Below are 24957 nucleotides of genomic sequence, written 5' to 3' on the forward strand. Positions count from 1 at the left end.
AAAGCCTTTAGAGCTTGGGAAGGGTGAAATACGAGCCTACTAGGCCCACCAGAAGTTGGTAAACAGGCCATTTCTGGCCTCCAGAATTCCTGGGGGGGGGGGGAGCTGTTTTTGCCCTCCCCAGGAGGATCTTTTGGAGACAGAAAGTTTATAACTTTGATAAACAAACAAAGAAACTTGATGCACAAGTACAAATTAAACATAGAAAAAAGAACAAAATGTAACTGTCCTGTTTTATTCATTTTTGGGTGGCACAGCAGGTAGAGTGCTGTACTGCAGACCACTGACGCTGACTGTAGATCTGTAGGTCAGCGGTTCAAATCTCACCACCGGCTCAAGGTTGACTCAGCCTTCCATCCTTCCGAGGTGGGTAAAATGAGGACCCGGATTGTGGGGGCAATAGCCTAGTTCTGTTAAAAAGTGCTATTGCCAACATGTTGTAGGTCTCCTTGAGTCTAAAGAGAAGGGCGGCATAAAAATCGAATAAAATAAATAAATAAATAATAAATAAAATGTTACCTAGATGTATTTGTCATGAGATTAACATTCCAGTAGGCTGCTAGGGTGCTCACGTGCTTTCAGCACGCGAGGAAAAAAAGATTCGCCATCACTGCCCTATACCATTTCAGATAAGTGGCTGTCCAGTCTCTTCTTAAAAACCTCCAGTAATGAAGCACCCTCAAATTCTAAAGTTAAGCTATTCCACATTATGGCATTAGAAACATATCTAATTTATAGTAATGAATTAGCAATAGTTAGCATTTAGACTTGTATACCGCTTCATAGTGCTTTTACAGCCCTCTCTAAGCAGTTTACAGAATCAGCATATTGCTCCCAACAATTTGGATCCTCATTTTTACCCACCTCAGAAGGGTGGAAGGCTGATGTGAATTGTTGATGTTTGTGTTGTACACATGTGATTAAGGCACCAGGCTAGAAAGTGGGATAGCATAAGTTCAAGTCCAATCTTAACCATGAAAGTTAGCTAAGTGATTTTGGGCCACTCACTTTTTTCTCTCAGCCCATTTTATCTCATAGGATTGTTATTATTGCAAAAATAATAGAAGGAAGATGTATATGTTTGCTGGTTTGGGCGATTTGTAAAAAGTGATAAAGGAGGGCTACAAATAAATAAATTAATCATCTTCAAGGGGAGAGCAAAGAAGAGATCCATGGTAATTTCTTGAATTGTTTTGCTTAAAACAACATTTTCATTCTTCTTTCCATTTCTAGTATTTACTCTTATTTTTAATGCTATATTAATATAGGGATGTTAACATGTTTTAACAAATGTAATAACAAATAACACATGTTGATGTTGTGTTATATTAATTCACTCTACATTAGCACTCTGTTAATATTGATATATGAAATTTTTATCTTTTTCCTTTTTACCACTTTAATCTAGTATTATGAATAATGCAAAAATGTAGACATTTTGATCATAAAGCCTATGATACACATTAATGAATATAGCCATAATTAGGATATGATACCTACTAGAAATTTGGATCCGTTTTGTTTTTCAACCTTCCCTGGCATCTCCTTTCATTGAGTAGTCTGATTTGCAATGTTGATTTGAACCAAGGTAAGTGTTGCATTGGGGTAAGGTTTCAAAGATAATCAGAGACTATTGTAGGAGAGGAAGAAGCCAATGCATCAAAAGTCTCCAAACAATCCTTCGATACAATCCAATACCATACAATACCATCAGGCAAAATCAAACTTCTTCTCAGCCAGCTTTCTTATAGGAATGTTATCTCTATGCAACTTTTGCTATGGGCATGCGCAGTTTTCATGATGCGATCATTCATACACACAGAACAATAAGCATTCATGATGTTACAAAATGCAAGGGCAAATCTAGGGAAGTTTTGGCATTATGCTTTGAGGTGTCAGCAAATGCACTCCTAATACATTTTGCTACAAGCTAGAATTTCCCCAGGCCAGAATTTTTCCCAGGCCTTGAGGCCTACTCAGAGGTCCATGGTTGCAAAGCCTAGGGTTCAAAACTCATGCTAACTCATGTTAACAGCATAAGGTGACAAAGCATCCATATGTGGTTAGGAACATATTAGGGTTTGCCCAAAAATGTGACCTTAGACCTACACAAGAAATACTACAGGAAAGAGCTTGATTGAACTAAATAAAGTAAGAGCTTGACAATTTCAAATAGGTTTGGAAATTCTGAAAGACTGAAGTTATGGTGAAATGTTCTCTTTACAAGGGAAGTAGTACTAATAACTGAAAATCTGAGAGAATATTTATTTGTCCCCACCCTTTCATATGACCATCTCTCTCCCCCTCCCCCTCCCCCCCTCCTTCTCTGTGTAAATTTTGTGGTACATTGTTGTAATCAGCTTTGGAAAATAACATTCTTCTAACTGAATAACATAATTTTATCTAAACGAAAAAGGGGACTGATAGCATCAAAAGTTGTACAGGAGTGTGGAAATAAAATTTAAAAAACAGAGCTATCCCCCAGGTCACAGTCTATATCATCAAATCAGGTTGTCATTCTGTTACTGACTGTTGGGTAAGTTTGTTTGTTTGTTTGTTTATTGACTGTATATGCCAGTGTTTCCCAACCTTGGCAACTTGAAGATATTTGGACTTCAACTCCCAGAATTCCCCAGCCAGCGAATTGAAGTCCAAATATCTTCAAGTTGCCAAGGTTGGGAAACACTGGTATAGGCCATGCTTCTCCTACCGGACTCTGGGCAGCTTACAGCAATAAAATAGCAACAAAGATTAAAATACTACAATGCGTAGAATAAAAACAAGTAAAAAATAAAACCCAGTATAAATAACATTCAGTCATTCCTCATTTATACTACTGGCCAGAGCGGAAACTATGGCTCACGGCCTCAGGCCTACTGGCATGTGCATTTTAATGCCTTTCAGAAGGTGACGAGAGTGGGGATGGTACAAATCTCTGGGGGGAGTTGGTTCCAGAGAACCAGGACCGCAGCAGAGAAGGCTCTTCTACGTGGTCTCGATGGATGGCTTTGCTTGGCTGACAGGACCCAGAGAAGGCCGACTTTGTACGACCTAATCGGTTGCTGGGACACGTGAGGCAGAAGATGGTCCTGTAAATAATCTGGTCCTAAGCCATCTAGGGCTTTATAGGTAATAACCAAGACCTTGAATTGCGTTTGAAGATCGATCGGTATCCAGTGCTGCTTAATTAGTAAGTGTGAGAGCCATCTTGGCATATTTAATGAGATTTGAATTGAATGGGTGAGCTTGTTAGCTCTGCCTATTTGATGCAGTATCAGCCCAGGCTGGAGGAACTGAGAAGAATAGTTTACTAGTCTTATCCGTAGACTCTCCAGCTTTATTAAGGGTACTGAGTATGCACATGTTAAATTAGGTTAAAACAGCAGCATGGAGACTTATTGATAGACTGTTTAGTCCATTGCCTAATTGCCACTGTATGTGACCTACCCGTGATTTTATTATTTATTTGTTTGGATTTCTATGCTGCCCTTCTCCATAGACTCGGGGGCGGCTTACAAAACAGGAATAAAATACAAGATACAGCGAAAGGGAAAGCCAAACCCAAACATAAAAACTAAAACCCTAGAGTTATTAAAACCAGACATTCACATTCATCCTAAACACAATCCTACATTCATATCATCAGCTGGAGCGAGATGCCAGAGCTCAATGGCCCCAGGCCTGCCAGCAAAGGCCAGGAGAATGGTGGTAGTGCAAATCTCTGGGGGGAATTGATTCCAGAGGGCTGGGGCTGCCACAGAGAAGGCTCTTCCCCAGACCATGCAAGCCAACATTGCTTAGCTGACGGGACCTGGAGAAGGCTGACTCTGTGGGATCTGACCGGCTGCTGGGATACGTGAGGCAGAAGACAGCTCTGTTCCTAAATAGAGAATCTGAGGTTCTTTAAAACTCACAAACATTCACATATGGCCTTTTTCATACTTCCATCTGAGGACCTCGTGATTTCCATTACAAGCATGGCCAATTTTACTGTCTCACCAATCTCAGTCTATTTTAGTAGCACATAAAGCAGAGCAACTTCATAATAAGCATTGTGTAAAGAATATGAATAGGAAGACTTTTTAGCTTCCTGTTCTCATAGTCAAATTATTTTCTGGTAAGGGTTGGATTGACAGCCATTTCCCTCATCCCACCTCCCTTACATAATTTTTCTTATAATAGGAAGTGATTCTTTACATTTGTATCGATTGGTGAATTCCAGAATAATCCGAAGGGTTTCCAGGTAGAAAAGTTTGGAAACTATGCCAAAGAGCATTTATAAAATGTTGAAGGGAAAATTGAGCCATTACCTTCATTAAAACATATTCCATGAGAAACAATGCTTGTTTTCCACTATATTTTTAGGCGCAGATTGCCAGAACCACAGTATCTAAATCTATATTGGATTATAGCATTTTGCCAACTCTTGGCCAAAAATGTACATAACCCAACCATTACAGTATTTGTTCTGATTTGTACCAATTTGTTCTGATTTGTACCAATTTCCAATTTGCTGCTGAGCTGTGTTTGGTGTGACTGTAACAATTTACAAATCTGCATGGATGTTAGGACCTGAAGAATGGATCTAATCAGACATTTAGATCTTTTTGAGAAAATTAATTTGTTAGAAATTTCAAGCTGCCACCTGAGAAGAGTCATTCTTGATAACAAGTCTATAAAATTTCTTGCCCATTGTGTTACAGTTGGCATTTAGTATAATAGTTGCTTGTGTCCATATCAAAATGTATTCTTTCCTCTAAGGCTTGTGGTCAAATTGTGCTTTTGATTTTTTTCTTTTTAATCTGAAGTTCTTTTGAACTGTATCCTTCTTGTACACATAATAGTATTTTATTATTTTAAGATGTATATATTTTTAGGTTTCCCAAAATTAGGATTCTTCCATTTTTTTACAGTTTTTATAATGAAAATATTTTTATTTTAAATTGTTTTAATTTCTTGTAAAATTTAACATATATTGTATATTTCTCTGGGACTCTTTCACAAAATAGAAGTGGGGAAAGAAATCTTCAAATGAAAATAAACATAGTAATTCTTAGGTTTGATTTTTCTATAGTAGTAGTTGTCCTTTTACCAAAATAATAAACTCACTCATAGTTTGCAAAGATAGCAGTTTTATTGCAATGCATTGGAAGCAAAATACAATTTCTGATAATTTGAAATTAATTTAGTGACAAAGTTTTTCTATTCATAGAAACAGCATGGAATCCTATAACTTTTCATTTTTGTAGCTCATCCATCTTAAGGGGTTCTTTAAAAATTATGCCTTTTCTCATTAGTTTAGAAGTCCCCATATTGACCTATATTGACTCCTTTAAGTCTTCAACAAATTATTCAATTTATTTAAAGTCTGACAAAATTTTAATATATCATGTAATTTCTCAGACAGAAGATGCCTCATAAAGTGTCATTGGTGTGAGAGAAAGAAGAATAATCCACAATTATTTTCAGAAGTAATTTTGCTTTTCAGAGCATGAAGGAATGCTACAATAACATATTTATACAATTTAAATATTAACTACAACTAGTGTAGGTTGGCTATTAGAATTCATATATCTTCTATGTCAGACTTTAATAAAATAAGAATGACAAAACATATGAACAACATTTTAAAAGTTAGCTGTTTTCTAGTGTCAAATAGTAAAATTATTTGGATAGAACTAACAGTTTTAATGAGTATGTTATTGATATATTCTCAAATATTTTCATAGGGCTAACAGTTATAATGAGGAACACAAACTTCAAGGGGACTTTTTTTGTATAAAGTGCTTAACAAAATTAAACAGCCTGCTTATATAATGATGTACTGTCTCAGCAAACTGCACAGACATTTAGGAAAAGACCTTGTCTATGCAAAATGCTATTTTAATTTCCCTCATCCCCTAATATTGCCTGATGAAGAGCTTTGAAGATCTTAAAAAGTTCTTTTAATATTTCATTTGCTTTTAGTTGCTTGTATAAAAGATAGTATTTTTGCTATGGATTCGAAACATTTTCTCCATGGAGTAACATGGGTATGATTATTTTTTTAGGTATCTATCTAGCTTTTATCATTTTAACCAGGTAACATAGTCAAATGGGGGAGAAAATCCTTATTTTTGAACTTCATTTTCATCCTTCAGAAGTTTGAGTGGTCCCACAACAACATTAACCTTCTCCTGAGATTCATCCACGTCTCTCTTTTTTCTCAGTAAGCATCCCTGGTTGCATCTAGATGAACGATCACTTGCTCTACACACTACTAATTTACATTGTATGTAAACTGAATTGTGCTTGTTAAGGAACTTAAAGGAGTTGAACTGGAAACGAACTACATTGCTTCTTGGTGAGGACAGGCTTCTATAAGTAGAGTCTCGTGGGCATCTGAAAAATAAAAGAAAATTGTGTCAGGTATTCCTAGAAACTTACTTCAAATATTTTATTACAGTGTAATGATGTATGTAATTCCTAAATTTCTGCAGTAGATTTATTATGAGATGCACTAGAGAACAATGGGGAAAGCATATAATATTGGAATATCAAAATGAATAAAGAAACCCCAAATTTAGGACTCCTAAATGTGCTTTAAGATATGTACTTGAAAGGTAAAGTAGTATAGCTTGACTATTAGAATTGATATATCTTCTGTGTCAGAGTTTAATAAAATAAGAATTACAAAATATATGAAGAACATTTTAAAAGTTAGCTGTTTTCTAGTGTCAAATAGTAAAATTATTTGGATAGAACTAATGGTTTTAATAAGAATATGTTATTAAATATGTTGTTAGTACAGAGTATTATACTCCTGTATAGTAAGAACAAGGCAATGGCTCTGTAGTAATAAATATTTTTGTACAAAGCATGAGAAATAGACCACAATCTAAACAAAATTTGGTCAATAGTATACACTTTGTGACCAATCCATTCAGTTCATAATATCCTTTTATTTGCCTTTGTTTTTGTAAATGTGGTTGAATTACTTGATATTAACACTTAATTTTAATTTGATATTACTATTACTTAATATTTGACAATTTAAGTGAAATATTAACATAACCTGGTATTGTTTTGTTTGAAAATGAGTCATTATAGTTTGCAGATGTTCCCTGTCTTAAGAAACATGACATAAGCAGAATCTCTGTGTCTGACACAATGACAATTTTTTTGTGGCACTTGAATTATGGTTCTTACATATTTAACACACACTTACCCACTTCGGATTAAGTCATAGGTCAAGGTTCTAAAATCATTACTATCTGGAGATGCGATACATGTATCTAAGAAGAGTACGATATTTGGATCAGCAGTGTGCAGAGTAGCTTGGAGATACAAATTCTGGTTGAGTGAAACGTAGTAGGGGGAGCCCACAATTTTATGGGTGAAGGATAATGATGAATAGAATTCCAGAGACACATTGTAATGGCCAACACGCCTTTCAGTAAGATCAATAGCATTTTGGGCTATAAACATTGTTTCTACAATGGTGTTCTGCTTCATTTCACACAAAACATGAAATTGAAAGTTTTTCTTTCTTGTAATAATATAATCGGAGTTGAGTGTTTTGATTACATTATAATAAGTTATCGTGTCATTCTTCACCTAAAAAAGCACAGAAAGAAAGAAATAGTAATCAACAGGGGAAAAAAAGAAAAATTAATCAACTGTATTGACATAAAAAATATTCATTAAACACCACCACTTTTAACACTACTATTATTTTAGAATTCTAGTAACAAAAGTTATGTTAACAAAAACCATGTACCCCTATTACAAAACATTTCAGCAGCCACAAATCTGGAATTTTTTTTTAAGATGATAAAATTGGGAGTCAGTTTCAAAGATATTGATTTTTTTTCTCCTTTCCAAAATTCCCTTTAATTTTTTTTAAATTGTAATATTAGATCCAATTAATGTGTTCACAGTTAAGCAGAATTTCTGAAACCCAATTTCTGAAATTAACATTAAACTTACATTTCATATTGTTGTTAAACATAATTGTAACATTAGGTCAATTTAAAATCCAAGCCAAAGTACATTTTCTTATAATAATAGGTAAGACAAGAAGAGAGAGAAAATAGTTATAAGTTTTAATAACAATTAATTCTCACCCTTATTTCTGTGTTACAGCCATAGTATGGAATAATAAAGTAAACATAACGGCCTGAAATTCGAGATGAACATGCTCTATCTGAAGAGTTCAGGTAAACTTGTGATGGATTATAGCCAATTAAATTGAGATAGCGTATGCTAATCTGTGCACGCATGAATCCATCAGAACAGGTAAGTCCTAAATAATAACACAGAGAAATGTTAAGCAAAATGCAAATAAATTTAAGTATTACTATTATTGTTTAATGTCAGTAAGAGAAGTTGATCGTTGTGTTCTGAGAAGTACACTCATGGACCTTTGGACTAAAAAAATGGAAAAGCATACGTAAGTCTTAACTCAACAAATTTGTTTCAGTGAAACTTTTTTGATTTTACCGATAATGTCAAATTCAATTTCTCTTTGGACACTAAACAATTCATTTTATAAATGCTCAAGTTCTATATAATCAAAATAATGTTAGATGAGTCCTGTCTGAATTCACTTTTTTGTGTATTACTAAGCTGAATATTGTATTGTCACTATATATTAAGTGTCAGTCCAAATTAAGAAATAAACATTTATCGTACCACAACTTCATCCTTACTATCTTTTCATAATTGTGTCAAAGTATAAATGTCATGCCTTCTTCAGTCTGTTCTCCCAACATACAAGCTTGGAGAAGACAGCATTAGACAATTAGTTATGTACAAATGATTCCAGAAAGCTTTAGATTCTTACAAATATACAATATTTTACAACTGAGAGTCTAAAAAAAGAAAAGTTACAGTTCTTGCATCTGTAATGCAAATTGGGAATCTGAAAATACAACAAAGGTGAATATCTTCATCGAACTGTTGGTTTAATAGTTCAATTTACAATAACCAACACACCTTCTTCTACCATCACAATGACAATGAGAATATTTTACTTTTTTATTAGTTTAGGATTTTAGTCTATAAATCTGGATCAAAACCCAGAGCACATACTGTGGTCAACTTGAATCCTTGCCACTCAAACACATGGGACAATACTATATTAAAATACTTTATGTGAAATGTATTTCTCACATGTCAAATTCATTTTATGAGACATAATCTCTAGGAACCATGAAAAGGAAACAAATGCAAGATTTTCTAAAGGAAAAATGAAGATTTCAAGGGCTGCTAACACAGGTGTTCAAGCTTCTGCATTTCTAAATTTCTCATTCTATGTTTCAAAAATAGAATCTAAAGTAGGAAAAAGGAGTAAGCCTATAATCTGAATTTAGTTTAAAGAGGGGTGAAAGTTTAAAGCAGGGTGAAAGAAAGAAGCAAGTAAAATAAAAGCTGATTTGGAATTAAGTATACTGTATATTAATTTTTAAGCAATTATAGCAGCATTGGTCTGTGAATAGAACCATTTGATTAGTTTAATGCTGAAATTGATTCAAAATTATATTTCTGATTGTTATGCTATCTAATAGTACTATTAGACTCAATCTTGATTACTTGATTTAGATATATAAATGGTGAAAACATAATATTTTTAAATCTTAGGTATACAATCCCTTGCAGAGTAGGAAATTACTTCCTAGTCCACGGGTGTCAAACTTGCCACATTATGTTGCCATCACATGATGTTTCATGACATTTTTGCCATTTGGAGAGCTGGGGTGGATGTGACCTGCATGTGACACATCTGGCCCATGGTCCACCAGTTTGACATCCCTGTTTAACCTAGTCCAATGATTATGAAATTTTAGATGTTGACATTCCAAGAACACACCAAATATGATGGTAGTAATTTATGAATGGGTCTTGAACAAGAGAATAAGAAAACAAGAGACAACTTTGTTCTAATATGCCTGCTGCTACTTTGATCCGAACTGAGAGGGGTAGGTAAATCTATTTTGTCATATATTTTACAAAGCAAATAAACATGCCTAATTCATATCATGTAGTGGATTTGAATCCTCCTACCTTCATATCATGATACCTGTAGAACATTTTCAGGTTTATTCCTAGATAACTTTACCTGTGATCTCCAGTGACAGTTTAACTCTTTACAGCTGATCAACCAAACAATATCCAAGAAAAAAAATATCTTACTTGTATATTTAGAAGTAGAAGCTGTTGGGGTAGGTGTCAGGTCTGTGAACACAATAAAATGATTTCATTAAATATGGTGATTATTACTTCCATCCAATCTGCATACTTAAACTCTTGGATCTGTTTCTAACCTTAAATAGGGTGAAATTGGAAAGTGTGTAGAGCAACAATTATTGATTGGAGGAAACTAAAATGGGCTAATTATAAAATGTGACTCTTGTAGAAATGAAATTTGGGGGAAGTTGTGACCATTTCAGCACCACTGCACCTTCCAACTATACTTCCCAGAAACCCATATGTTGCATGGCACAGGGGAAGATAGGCGGCTGTATCCCCACTCTCTTCCCCACCTCCCTCTGGTCCCTGCATCAATCATTTAGTGCCAAGCAGTGATTGACTGCTTTGGAACCAAATCTGAAATCTTGTAACAATGATGGGTAACATGGGGAGAACAAGGGTTGAGTGATCTATGCCTATCAACATATATGCTTGTATTACATATGGTGAGGCTTCTACTGAAATATAATAAGTATAGCTGTTGAACAAACTAGTATAACCAAATTGGATTATACCAGTATTGAAAGGGTTGTACTGAATACTTCTTTTAAAATTTCCAGGTTTACTTTTGAAATTCTAAATGACTTGAATCCCATTTATCTATTTTTGAACTTTGAAAAAGACACTTTAAATACATTATAAGACACAACCAGGTGGTTCTTTGGTAGCACCTCAATTGTGGAAACTTTCAATACAACTGCTACACTGCCATTCATTTGGCTCCATTTTAAAATATTATTGATTCTTCTAGTTTAAATATTAAATTAGTGACAAAGAATTGTGTTTTGCTCCATTGCATCTGATACCTCTTCCAAGTAATTATTTTATTGTTATATTGTTGTGTTCTTATATTGTTTCATTTATTTAAATATTATTCAATTTCATAAAGTTCAGAAGTGATAAAGATTATTTTGTTCATGAAGATAGGCTGATGAAATATTCATATAACTAATGGCCCTACTCAGTATAAAGCTAAATAGACGTTAGTTTAAAATAATATTGAATCCCTAAATTACATTCTTAACAGGATATAGGTTAAATGAATTACATAAATATCCTTACCTGATGGAATAGAATAGTAACGAGCCAAGAACCCATTTCCTGAATAACCTGAATCTCTATGCAGCACTATTGTCATTATGTTGGAAGTTGATGAATAGGTATAGTTGAGATAGGCGGTAGAACAAATCCTTCCAAGTGGATATGAGCTATATTGGGGTCCATCAAGAATCTCAATATATTCTTTCTCACAGTTCAAGCTGCACAGAAATAGATAAAGATTTCACTCCTTAACTCATACTATGACATCATAACTATTTTCAGAATTGAGTTCTTTTCACTGCTTCCTTTCTGTGATTGAGAGACAATGATTGACTGAAGGTGGCTTAAGGCAGGATTAGAACTCATGGTCTCTCAGTTTTTAGTTTGATGCCTTAACCAAGTAGTCCTCAATTTACAAACATTCATTTAGCCACTATTCAAAGTTACAGTGGCCCTGAAAAAAGGAATTTATGACTTGTTCTTGGATTTGAAAATGTTGCCGAATTCAGCATCACATGATGTGTGGGCAATTGGCAACTGGTATATATTTATGACAGTTGCACTATCCCAAGGTCATGTGATTGACATATGTAACCTTCCCAAACAGCTTCCAATAAACAAAGTCAGTCAAAGTTGGATTCACTACATGACCAAATGCTTCACTTAACTGCCAGATTCGCTTAACAACTGCAGCCAAAAATGGCTATAAGGTTATATTGTGTTAAATCATTTAAGGAAGAAATAATCACATTAAATCGAAAGGAGTGCTTAGAGTTTCTTTTATGGGGCATATTAAACATTGTAAAGACATTATTTCAGTTGAACTATGTTGAATTCAGTTAAGTATTGAATTGATTGCTTAGTTTTAGTCATCCCAAATGCTAACTCAGTCTTGTTCAATCTGGAATAATTATTGTTGCCGATGTACACCAATAATACATTAGCAGTTTATAAACCCAAAAATACATTTATTAAGCATATAGAAGGGAAAAGTCAAAAGAATCTTTCAACTTACTTTGCATCAAATAATTTTAAATTTACGCGTTCAGAGGGCCTCACTTCAATTTTCCAGACACAGGTTACATTGGTGTGGTTTCCAGGATAATAAGGTCCAGAGAAGGATCCACGAGCATTTGTCAGCAGGCCTCCACATGGATTTACTAGACAACACAAAGCCAAATATTGTCCATGTAAAGCACATGAAATTTTGTAGATTTTAAAAACTATTTCCCATGATACTGTTAACTAAATCAACCACTAGCTTGTCCATTTATATGAATTTGGTATTAATAAGGTGTCCAGATGTCCTGCCTTCAGCGGGACAGTCCCGCTTTTGAATTATTTTCCCCGCGTCCCACGGCGGTTCAAAAATATCCTGATTTTGAAGCTGGTTCTCCCCACCCCCAGTCCCGAAGCCTGGCAAAGTTTGCAAAAGGTTTGGAGCAAATGCGGGCACAACCCTTCCAGGGAGGAGCTGAAATTCAGGCCTTTGGATTCGGAGGCGGCCTCTCCCGCAGCTGCAGGGCCCCGCCTGGCTGGAGCTTCCCTGGCAGCAGTGACAGGTGAGCTTTGAGGCCTGGGGGCAGCAGGTGAGCTTTGTAGCTCTCAGGCGGCAGGAAGGGCTCGGGCCCGAGGTGGGCCTGTAGGGGCAGCGGGGCCAGGCAGCTCTGGCAGGTGCGGGACAGCAGGGTGGGCAGTGAAGGTACCACTGCCAAGCAGCGGTTGAACTAGGAGCGGAAGGGCGTCAGCAGCAGCAGCACCGGGCAGTAGCCACGGGTCAGTGGGGCGGTCGACTGCAAGCGGGAGCTCCAGGGTGGAGGCACCGATGGCAGCAGCTGGACATGTTGCTGGATGCCATACATATCCAGCACATCACCAGCATGTATGGTGTCCAGCAACACATCCAGACGCCGCTGTCAGTGCCTCCATGCTGGAGCTCCCGTTCGCAGCCGAATGCCTTGCGGCTGCCCCACGGTTACTGCCTGGTGCCACTGCTGCCGGCATGGTGTATGAGAGAGAAAGAGAGAGAGAAAGAGAGAGGAAAAGAGAGAGGGGGAGAGAGAAAGAGAGAAAGGGAGGAAGGGAGAGAGAAAAGAGGAGAGGAAAGAAGAGAGAAACAGAGATAGCAAGATAGATAGAGAAATAGAGAGATAGCAAGAGAGAGAGCAAGAGAGAGAGAGCAAGAGAGAGACAGACAGAGACAGACAGAGAAAGAGAGCAGGGGAGAGAAAGAGAGGAAGGAAGAGAGAGAGGAAAAAGGGAGAGGAAGGAAGAGAGAGAAAAAGAGAGAAAGAGAGAGAGAAAGAGAGAGAGAAAGAGAAAAAAGAGGGGGGAGAAAAAGAAAGGGAGGAAGGAAGAGAGAGAGAGAGAAAAAGGAAAAGGAAGGAAGAGATAGAGAAAGAGACCAAGAGAGGGAGGGAAGGAGGAAGAGAGAAAGAAAGAGACAAAGAGAAAGGAAGAGAGAGAAAGAGAGAGAAAAAAGAGAGGAAGGAATGAAGAGAGTAAGAAAGAGAGAGAGAAAAAAATAATTTTTTTATATTCCCATCCCCCTTTTCCCTGTTTTTTTAATAATCTAATAAAGTATTTTTTTTTAAAAAAAGAATTGAGTGAAATGGATCATCTATTATTTCAAGACATATGTGCAACATGAATAATACAGAGAATGTCAATAGCTATTTCTCTGAATTGACAAACAAGGATCTCAGATGACTTACTAGGGGTGATCTTACTAGGGGTTACCGGAGGAGCAGATGTAGAATCTGTTAAGAAAAAAACCTTAGTAAATCAAGAGAATATATAAATACAAGGGGACTAATATTGAGGACAAACACAGAACATTATACCCATTAGTCTTATTTGTCTGCCAAAATTTATCAGAGTTCTCCCAACTCCTGCAACCAGTTCATTGATTAAAATGTTGGTTAATAAAGGGAAGAGAAACCTGTGATGCTCATAGACCTTTCAAATGAAGGTGCATAGACCTTCCCTCCAAACCTAAGTTACCCATGAGTTTCTTTGGATACACTGATTCATTTGGCCAACTGTCAACCTAATTAATAGCAGAATTTGGCCACGTACTCCGTCTACTGCATTCTCATCTGAAAACCTATTTATTTTTATTCTAATCTGAATACTTTATTTATTTTTAGAAAGATAAAAATAGTTTTGTATGGTGGACTTTGTCTTTTTCGTTCTTGTTCATTTATAATAAGTCTAAGGATTACAGTTTGTGGCTTAAACATGCTGTTTGAGGAACATGCCCATTAGAGATGTCAAACTGGATGTATTTAGCTTAGGTGACAGTGTTCCATGCACTTTTGGCATTTAGTCAAGCCAGTCACATGACCACAGAGATATCTTTAGACAGTGCTGGCTCTTCGGCTTTGTAATGGAGATGAGCATTGCCCCCTAGAGTCAGGAACAACAAGAACATATGTGTGAGGGGAACCTTTCCATTTTCCTTTAACATTTTTGAAAAAATATGTAACATTAAACCTATTCAATTGGAAGGAAAATATGTGTAAACACATTGCATTTTCTTTCCTGTTATGTTCTTGTATTTCAGAAGATACCTGAGCATCGGACACCAGCATCTTCTCTATGATGGCAATTATGACGATACCATCCTCCATGACGACATTCCTCCAATCTGTTTTCTTTCCCGCTACAATTCACATCATCCATAGTTATGTTTCCTGAGCCTTGACCAAAGAAAGCGCTTCCAGGGGCACTGAGGGCACTTCCGCAATCGAGCTGCTTGCATACGACATTTGCATCTTTTATGTCCCAGGAGTCATCACAGACGGTTCCCCACAATCCATTACGCAAGATTTCAACACGTCCCTCACAGTTATTTGTTCCATTGACCAGTCTTACAGATTCACCTGAGAAAAATGGGACAGAATCTATGTATTGGAATGGGAAACTAGAAAAAAATGAGGCAGCTGAGACTGCAAAGACACAGAGAATTTTTGAAATTTTGCATAGGACAATTACTTAAGGATAAGTTGATTGAAACTTTTATGTTATCAAAGGTCTACTTTTAAATTCTATTCACATGGTTGCATGGAAAATGCACAGATCTCTTTTTTCACTAATTAATTAATTCAATATACATACCAATCTCAACATTCATCATCTGGGCAGCTCAAACAAAGGCTTTAATCCAAAAAAAGACCAAATTAAATAATAACTACAAAAATAATACCATAGAAATAGAGGTATAAAACCATTAACAAGTAGGTAAAGAACATAACGACCATTGGACTATAATTCATGCTTCACTATCAATACAGTGCTTGCTCCAACTCCAAGCAACATGGCAAGTTGAGAGACATCTGTAAATCTAACCCTGGGGGTGAGGGATGGAAAAAGAATGGGTGTCCTGTACTGTATGACCAGACCTCATCAAGAGATAACTCCTTTATATAGGAGACCGCTTCAAAAATGCCTTTTTTGGAAGACTACATGGGATGGGCAGATGCTACCCGGGGGGGGGGGGGGGCGTGTTCCCTCAAATATCCTGGCCCAATTGGTCATGAACAACTCCTTCAACAGAACCTGGAATAAGTTCTGGCAACCAATGCAACTCTTGGAGCAGTCATTTAATCTCCACTATTTGGGAAGGTCCTGTAAATGCCACATTTGCTCCTCTTTGTGTGTTTGTTTGGTATATTTCTATGGTCTTCCATGTGGGTACCAGTCTGGATGAGTCACAAGAATCCGTTTTTCCCTTTAGTGTAGAAGCAGCAAAAGTCATATGTTTGGGGATCAATTAGATATTTGTCTTATTTCAGTCTTTAATTTTGCTGATTAAAGATATAGACTTACTAGGTGGTATTTCCGGAGAAGCGCCTACAAAAAAAGAAAACAAGTCATGTAAACTGCAAATAATGAGATAATAACATTAAAGACCAACATAAAATGAATTATATATATATGCTGTAGCGTCAAGCCCCCAAAACATCGTTTTTGCTCTTCTCTGAACTCTTTCTAGAGTCTCAATATCTTTTTTACATTGTGGTGACCAAAACCAGATGCAGATCCAAGTATGGCCTTACTAAGGCATTATAAAGTGGTAGAAACACTTCAAGTGATCTTGATTTTATCTCTCTGTTAATGAAACCTAAACTGTGTTGGCTTTTTTGGCAGCTGTACACAGTAAGCGAGTGAGGTTCCACCTATACTGTACCTGGGTATTTGGTTTTTCTTGCCTAAATTTAGAACCTTACTTTTTTCACCATTGAATTTCATTTTGTTAGATAGCGCTCTATATTCAAGTCTGTCATGATCCTTCTGAATCTTAAGCTTATCTTCTGGAATGTTGGCTATTTCTGACAGCTTGGTATCATCGGCAAATTAAATGAGTTCCCCATCTATCTCCTAATCCAAATCATTGCCGAAAATAAAGAGTACTGGGTCTAAAACAAAGCCTTGAGGTATCCCATTACATACTTCCCTCTGGGTAGATGTAATTCCATTAAGGCCTACTTGTTGAATCCAGATGAATCCATCTGGTGGTGATGTTGTCTAATCCATATTTTTTCTGTCTTATCAATTAGTAGATTGTGGTTTAATTTGTCAAATGTCTTGTTGAAATCCAAGTAAATTATATCCCTAGCATTCCACTGGTCCACTAATGTTGTCATTTTGTCAAAGAATGCAATAAGATTAGTCTTGCATAATCAGTTTTTGACAAACCCATGTTGGATTTTGGTTATGACTTTGTTTGCCTCCAGGTATTCACTGATTCATTGTGTATGGTTTTATATTCATTTTGTGTATGGTTTTATATTCAGTTTGAGGAATCTGCTCTGTCCACATGTCAAATGTATTTAGCCTAGGTGCTGCTTTTTCTTTTTTCTTTTTTCAAAGATATGTATAATAATACATCTGTTCCATTCTAAGGAAAACATGTAAACATTCTGTAGTTTCTATCCCAGTTTGCCATTATATTTCATGCTATGGAAGATACCTGAGCAAGAAACACCAGCATCTTCTCTATGCTGGCAATTATGACGATACCATCCTCCATGACGACATTCCTCCAATCTGCTTTCATTCCCGTTACAAGTTACATCATCCAGAGTTATGTTTCCTGAGCCTTGACCAAAGTAAGCATTTCCAGGGGCACTGAGGGCACTTCCACAACCGAGCTGCTTGCACACGACTGCTGCATCTTTCAGGTCCCAGGAATCATCACAGATGGTCCCCCACAATCCACCGCGTAAGATTTCAACACGTCCCTCACAGTTATTTGTTCCATTGACCAGTCTTATAGAACTACCTGAGAAAGATGAGTCAGAATTCATGTTTTTGAATGTGACACTGGAAATAATGAGACATTTGATACTCCAAAGATGAGCAAACTATTTTCAAAATTTTCAGTTAATTAGGACTAGTATAAACTTCTGTTATGAAAAACATAAAATATGTTACTTTATAGTATTTATACTTCATAATATTCAACTTTGGAATTCCTAAGCAGCCAGGTAACTTTTCTGAGTGTGGAATTGCATCATGTGAAACAGTTAAATCAAAGAGAAAAAAAAGGCATAAAATCTATAATTAGGATAATTATAGTGGAGCATAATTACTCCCACTATTGGGGTAACATTACTATAGTTGATCACTAAAAATGATATATATCAGTAATTAGTGAAATATTCTTTCCCACAGTATAACGCTGCAAGGATAAAATATCCCGAGAAAAACCATTTAACCTGTTCCATATTATATTTATGTGGACATTTCTAACAGAATTTCTATACTAGCATTTGTAGAAGTAATGCTATACTCATAATGTCCAATTTCTTTACTAATATATCTTCATATTTGTGACTGAAATATGATCTTGTACTAAGTTTATGTACACATAAACGTTTCCTTCAGTGGAGAACGAATATTTCACCAATTATATATACAAATACTCTCTCTCTCTCTCTCTCTCTGTGTGTGTGTGTGTGTCTCTCTCTGTGTTGTATATACATGTGTGTGTGTATGTGTGTGTGTTTGTGTGTGTGTCTATTAAAAATTAAGAAGGTTCATATGGCAAGTATATAGATCTCTGTCTTGAAGAATGGATAGCTTTGGTGCATCTATTTTAATATATCCTTTTGTGGGGCTATATAACATTCTTATCTGACCAAACAGTGAGTAAGATAGTTTATGATTATCATATGATTTGACAATAACTTAATGATGAAAAAGTATGGGGATATACCAAACATAATAATACTAATAATTAATAATAATAATAATAATAATAATAATAATAATAACATCATGTGTTATCAGATATAACTTGAGTTATTTGTTTCATAGAATTTTGACATTGACTTATAGAATATTGTTAATCTTATTTGATAGAGAATTACCTCTCCAAGTGGCTTATCGCACCTGCCCTCTCCCAAGGCTCTCAATATGTTCCTTTTATTGATCCTTGTCTTATAAAGTGCAATAACTTATTAGACTAGATTACTAGACGTTTGTGATCACTCATCAGTGCATGATTATAAAAACAAAAGTGTGAATTTTCTTACCTGGGGGCACTTCTGATGTGATGGCTAGAGTTGTTTTGATAGCAGGTGGAGCTGGAGTAGATGGAACTGAAAATGGACATAAAAAGTCAGAGCATACTTGTGAGATAATATCAATGAATCCAGGCACAAAATAAATTGTATGCAATAAGTGAAACGGCCTTAACCCCAGCATGAGACTGCGGGTGGTATCTTTATTTGTAAGGAGCTTTATATATGATCACTTACTAAAGAAGGACTTTGCATGCTAGACTTTTACAATGTTTATAATAAGAAACAGCCTCTGTTGTGATTTTATGAATTCTTTTTCCTGCAGTGATATATCCATTTTTCCCCGAAACCTACAATTCCTTAGTTTTTTGACTCAAAGCGAAAAGAAGCTCTTTGCAATCACAGCCTTTTACACCTTTTAGAAGATCCACATAATTTCTGAGACTTCCCTATTGGTGATTGACAGGGAAGAGGATTCCTGGAAGCAAGCTAAAGTAAGGAAGAATGGAATACCTTTTTTTAAAAAAACCTGTGATGGAAAACATAAATATATGAGAATCTGTGGTTTTATTTTATTATTTTATGTACTCTGTAACTTTGGATTGTTTAGTTGTGAGTGGTTGAAATTTGTATGAATTCTGCTTGTCCAGGAGGCATTAATCAATGTATAAAAAATTTACGCCTTGACCACAAGAGGGAACTAAGAACATGAAAAAAATAGACTTATCAGATTGTGAAAGTCTGTTTGAGAAGTGTTTAAATAATACAATTCTCTTTATAGTTCAATTATGTTCTAAAACCCTTATAAAAGCAAGAGGAAAAAACTATTCAAGTAATTTGAAAAAAGGTGACTAATTTAGAATTGCCATTATGAGTAGATAGTTACCAAATCAATGAGACAATTTCACAAGTACCTGGCAATGCAAAGAACTTAGTTGCAATTTTTGGAATATAAATGTGAAATCTACTATGATGATTGTTTAAATATGAGCCTTCCAGTTTAATTGGAATAAGAGTTCCAAGTAAATCTACAATTCTCAAGAAAACAAGTCTGGGACATTTTCTTCATGGATACTAACAAGGTTTAAGAATCCCTTGAGAAAAAGACAAGTTTATAATTGATAGTTATTCAAGAGAGGAAAAAGATTTTATTCTATGAGGACAAGATAGAGTGACTTAATAAATAATTGGAATTAGGGTAAATTTTTACTGGTTTGATATATGTAATAGGAAAAAAAAGCTCTAGTGTATAGATTTGTTGTTTATAAAGTTATTTGTTTCACAGATTTCTGATGTTGATTTTCTAGCGAATAGACTCTTTTGGTTGAGAATTATTTCTCTGGAAGAAATACCTGGGGATTTAATAGAAGTGATGGAGCCACTGACCATTTGATCCTTTTCATATGAAGTGTAATAAGTGATGTGACTATAACAATTAGTAGACTACATTTTTGATCACTCATCAGTGCATGATTTTAGAAAATAAAAGTGTGATCCCCCCCCCCTCCACTCTTGTGATTATAGTTCCCTCTAAGCTGAGCAGTGAGCAATCGCTCACTTAAAAATCATCATCAACTCAGAGTTTTCCAAACCTGCCCAGAAGCCGAGAGGGAAAGAGTGAGAGGGAAGGAGAGAGAGAGGAAGAGAGGAAGAGAGAGAAACAGACAGAAAAAAGAGAGGAAGAAAAAGAAAAAGAATGGGAGTAAGGAAGAGAGAAAGAAAATCAAAATCTAGTTTGAAACTAGCTCAACTATTTAAGTGGCATTTTGATATTGATAGAGTTGCCCTATTATGAGCTCACTGTTATAGACACACAATACAGTATTTTATTTTGAAATTCTCTGAGGCAAAACAGGGTGGGTTTTTTATTTGTTTGTTTGTTTGTTTGTTTGTTTATTATTTCTGTGCCGCCCAGTCCCGAAGGGACTGCCACTCAAACACTATACTTTTCCGCCCCCCCCCAAAAAAAATTAGAGGGAACACTGCTTGTGATGTGACAGAAAGTGAGCAGATGGAACTACAAATGCACAAAAAAAGTTAGAGCATATTTGTGAGATAATATAACAGAAACCAGTCAAAGTAATAAATACATTAACCTGTCTGACTTCCCAGTTTAACACTGTAGCTATATCTTTGGTAACAAACTTCTATACACGATCACTTAGTTACCAATCAAGGATGTTTGCATACTAGAGTTTTACAATATTTATAATATGAAACAGCTATTATCATGACTTAATGAAGTCTTTTTTCCTCAATGACATATCCTCAATCAATGGTGGTTAGATTAGTTTTTGACTAATCCATGGAGCCAATAATTTCACTAACCTTCTAGATATGGAAAGACCAATGCTGAAAAAACTAATTTTTTAAGAAAAGAATCAAATTGGAATTTTTGATACCTATCACTGATACTTAACAGTTTATTAGAAAGTTAGGTTTGGAATGAAAAAAAAGAAGTTGATACTATTTTCTTCAATAACACCTATTCATAAAAAAAGAAAGTTTAAATGTCACTCTGATTGATTTTACCGTTTATCCAGTCATATATTTCAGTGGGTAAAATAGGGGTGAAATTCAAATGTTTTCCCTACCAGTTATGTAGGCATGACTTGGTGGGTGTGACAGGGGAAGGATACTGCAAAATATCCATTCCTACCCCACTCCTGGGGGAAGAATATTACAAAACCCTTAGACTATCTACTGTTGACTTCACCCCATTCCAAAGAGGTCAGTAAGGGTTGTGCATAAGTGCTCCAGCATGCCTACCTCCCCTGTCCAAATGTTCCCTTTTATTTTTACCCATCTTATGTATTCAAATAATGTTATACTTATCTATATTCTCAAATATGTATTTCACAAAACAAACAAACAAGCGAGCAACAAATCTCTGGCCCAACAAGAGGTGGTATTTGCCACTTCTCCAAACTACCCAAACTACTCAAACTTTCTGCTACCAGTTCTCCAGAGCCTGCCAGAATCTGCTGAATTTCATCCCTGAGTAAAAATTAGAATACATTATCTCTTTATCAGATTTAGAATCATCCTCACCATCTATTTACAATCAGAAAATAGTTATCTGTTGATAATACATATAACTACGGAGAACACAAATAGAGTAACAAAGAAATTCTTTTTTTTCTGATTGAATTAACTGTTCCTACACACACATACTTTAAAAGGGAAACCTTAACTATTAATTCTTAAAAATCAGTCTATTATGAATATTTCTATGAATTTCTGGTGACAAGGAGAATTTTCTCCTATTCTGACCTATTGATGGAATTTGACAATCATTAATTAAGCAAATATCAAATAGCCAATCATCAAATCATTTAGAATGAGCAGCTTTAATTAGGATTTTAGAAATTGCCCAATATAGTCTGATCTGGGGGAAATTATCCACAATTGGGCAAAATATATTTATGTCTCATTTAACAACAGAAATTTGGGGCTTGGTTGTGGTTGTAATTTGAGGACTACCTATAAAAATGACAATTACATAAATGAAAGCATCCTTTCAGTTTTTGTAACATGGAAAGGAAGGATGGGGGAAAAAAGATAGCACCGATTCCTCCCTAATTCATTATAATAAGGGAGAGAAGGAGAGACATCCTCCTCAGGCTTTCAAGAATCTGTCCCAATTGGTTTCTTAATCTGCTTCATTTTATAGGGCTGATATCAGTCTTCAAGGCCTGACTGAGCTTTCAGATGCTATTGGAAGAAAGTTAGGAGGAAGTTAGCCCGCTCATGCTTTTGATATTTCCGGGGCTTTAAAGGTAACATTCATTGCCTCTGTCTTAATTCTCCAGCATCAACTGGCAGTTCATTATAATTATTTATAAGAATTGAGTGAAATGGATCACCTGTTATTACAAAACATATGTGCAACATGAATAATACAGAAAATGTCAATAGCTATTTCTCTGAATTGACAAACAAGGATCTCAGATGACTTACTAGGGGTGATCTTACCTAGGGTTACCGGAGGAGCAGACGTAGAAGAATCTGTTAAGAAAAAAAACTTAGTAAACCAAGAGAATATATAAATACAAGGGGACTAATATTGGTGACAAAAACAGAACATTATACCCATTAGTCTTATTTGTCTGCCAAAATGTATCACAGTTCTCCCAACTCCTGCAACCAGTTCATTGATTAAAATGTTGGTTAATAAAGGGAAGAGAGACCTGTGATGCTCAAGACCTTTTAAATGAAGGTGCATAGACCTTCCTTCCAAACCTAAGTTACCCATGAGTTTCTTTCGATACACTGATTCATTTGGCCAACTGTCAACCTAATTATTAGCTGAATTTGGCCATGTACACCGTCTACTGCATTCTCATCTGAAAACTAATATTTATTTATTTTCAGAAAGATAAAAATAGTTTTGCATGATGGTCTTTGTCTTTTTCGTTCTTGTTCATTTATAATAAGTCTAAGGATTACAGTTTGTGGCTTAAACATGCTGTTTGAGGAACATGGCCATTAGAGATGTCAAACTGGATGTATTTAGCTTAGGTGACAGCGTTCCATGCACTTTTGGCATTTAGTCAAGCCAGTCACATGACCACGGAGATACCTTTAGACAGTGCTGGCTCTTTGGCTTTGTAATGGAGATGAGCACTGCCCCCTAGAGTCAGGAACAACTAGAACATATGTGTGAGGGGAACCTTTTCCTTTACCTATAACATTTTTGAAAAAATATGTAACATTAAACCTATTCCATTGGAAGGAAAATATGTGTAAACACATTGCATTTTCTTTCCTTTTATGTTTTTGTATTTCAGAAGATTATTATTATTATTATTATTATTATTATTATTATTATTAATTAGATTTGTATGCCGCCCCTCTCCGAAGACTCGGAGCAGCTCACAACAAGAAACAGTACAAATCCAATACATTAAAAACAATTTAAAACCCTTAATATAAAAAGCAATCATACATCTCATACAGACCGTACATAAAGTGGAAATGGCCCAGGGAATCAATTTCCCCATGCCTGACGACAGAGGTGGATTTTAAGGAGTTTGCGAAAGGCAAGGAGGGTGCGGGCCGTCCTAATCTCCAGGGGGGATTTGATTCCAGAGGAGTAGGGCAACATTGTTTCATCAACGGGACCCAGAGAAGGCCAACTCTGTGGGACCTAACCGGTCGCTGGGATTCGTGCGGCAGAAGGAGGTCCCAGAGATATTCTGGTCCGATGCCATGAAGGGCTTTATAGGTCACAACCAACACTTTGAATTGTGACCAGAAACTGATCGGCAACCAATGCAGACTGCAGAGTGTTGGTGTAACATGGGCATACCTGGGGAAGCCCATGATTGCTCTCACAGCTGCATTCTACACGACCAGAAGTTTCCGAACACTCTTCAAAGGTAGCCCCATGTAGAGAGCATTATAGTAGTCGAGCCTCAAGGTGATGAGGGCAGGAGTGACTGTGAGCAGTGAGTCCCAGTCCAGGTAGGGCCGCAACTGGTACACCAGGCGAACCTGGGCAAATGCCCCCCTCGCCACAGCTGAACGGTGTTTCTCTAATGTAAGCTGTAGATCGAGGAGGATGCCCAAGTTGCGGACCCTCTCTGAGGGGGTCACTAATTTCTCCCCCCAAGGTAATGGACAGACAGATGGGATTGTCCTTGGGAGGCAAAACCCACAATCACTCTGTCTTATCAGGGTTGAGTTTGAGTCTGTTGACACCCATCCAGACCCTAACAGCCTCCAGGCACCAGCACATCACTTCCACTGCTTCGCTGACTGGACATGGGGTGGAGATGTACAGCTGGGTATCATCAGCGTACCTGAGCATCGGACACCAGCATCTTCTCCATGGTTGCAATTATGACGGAACCATCCTTTATGAGGACACTCCTCCAATCTGTTTTCTTCCCCGCTACAATTCACATCATCCATAGTTATGTTTCCTGAGCCTTGACCAAAGAAAGCACTTCCAGGGGCACTGAGGGCACTTCCGCAATCGAGCTGCTTGCACACGACATTTGCATCTTTTATGTCCCAGGAGTCATCACAGACGGTTCCCCAAATTCCATTGCGTAAGATTTCAACACGTCCCTCACAGTTATTATTTCCATTGACCAGTCTTACAGATTCACCTGAGAAAAATGAGATAGAATCTATGTATTGGAATGGGAAA

At 36.3% G+C, this 24957-nt stretch overlaps 1 protein-coding gene across 1 annotated transcript in view; it reads right to left on the reverse strand.

The window, feature by feature from the left end:
- Window positions 1–24957, reverse strand: part of LOC139168589 (scavenger receptor cysteine-rich domain-containing protein DMBT1-like) — a 100948-nt gene that overhangs the window by 58130 nt on the left and 17861 nt on the right. The window contains exons 12-25 of the mRNA XM_070754212.1: window positions 24605–24916; window positions 22776–22808; window positions 18813–18878; window positions 17246–17557; window positions 16102–16125; window positions 14844–15155; window positions 13986–14030; window positions 12287–12431; window positions 11293–11489; window positions 10174–10215; window positions 8106–8284; window positions 7208–7596; window positions 6123–6381; window positions 3915–4009 (exon numbers count right to left, since the gene is read on the reverse strand). Coding sequence (XP_070610313.1) covers window positions 3915–4009; window positions 6123–6381; window positions 7208–7596; window positions 8106–8284; window positions 10174–10215; window positions 11293–11489; window positions 12287–12431; window positions 13986–14030; window positions 14844–15155; window positions 16102–16125; window positions 17246–17557; window positions 18813–18878; window positions 22776–22808; window positions 24605–24916 — 2410 coding nt within the window. The remainder of the gene's footprint in view (window positions 1–3914; window positions 4010–6122; window positions 6382–7207; window positions 7597–8105; window positions 8285–10173; window positions 10216–11292; window positions 11490–12286; window positions 12432–13985; window positions 14031–14843; window positions 15156–16101; window positions 16126–17245; window positions 17558–18812; window positions 18879–22775; window positions 22809–24604; window positions 24917–24957) is intronic.

This window comes from Erythrolamprus reginae, chromosome 5, assembly GCF_031021105.1.
Source record: "Erythrolamprus reginae isolate rEryReg1 chromosome 5, rEryReg1.hap1, whole genome shotgun sequence".
In the NCBI taxonomy this organism is placed as follows: domain Eukaryota; kingdom Metazoa; phylum Chordata; class Lepidosauria; order Squamata; family Dipsadidae; genus Erythrolamprus; species Erythrolamprus reginae.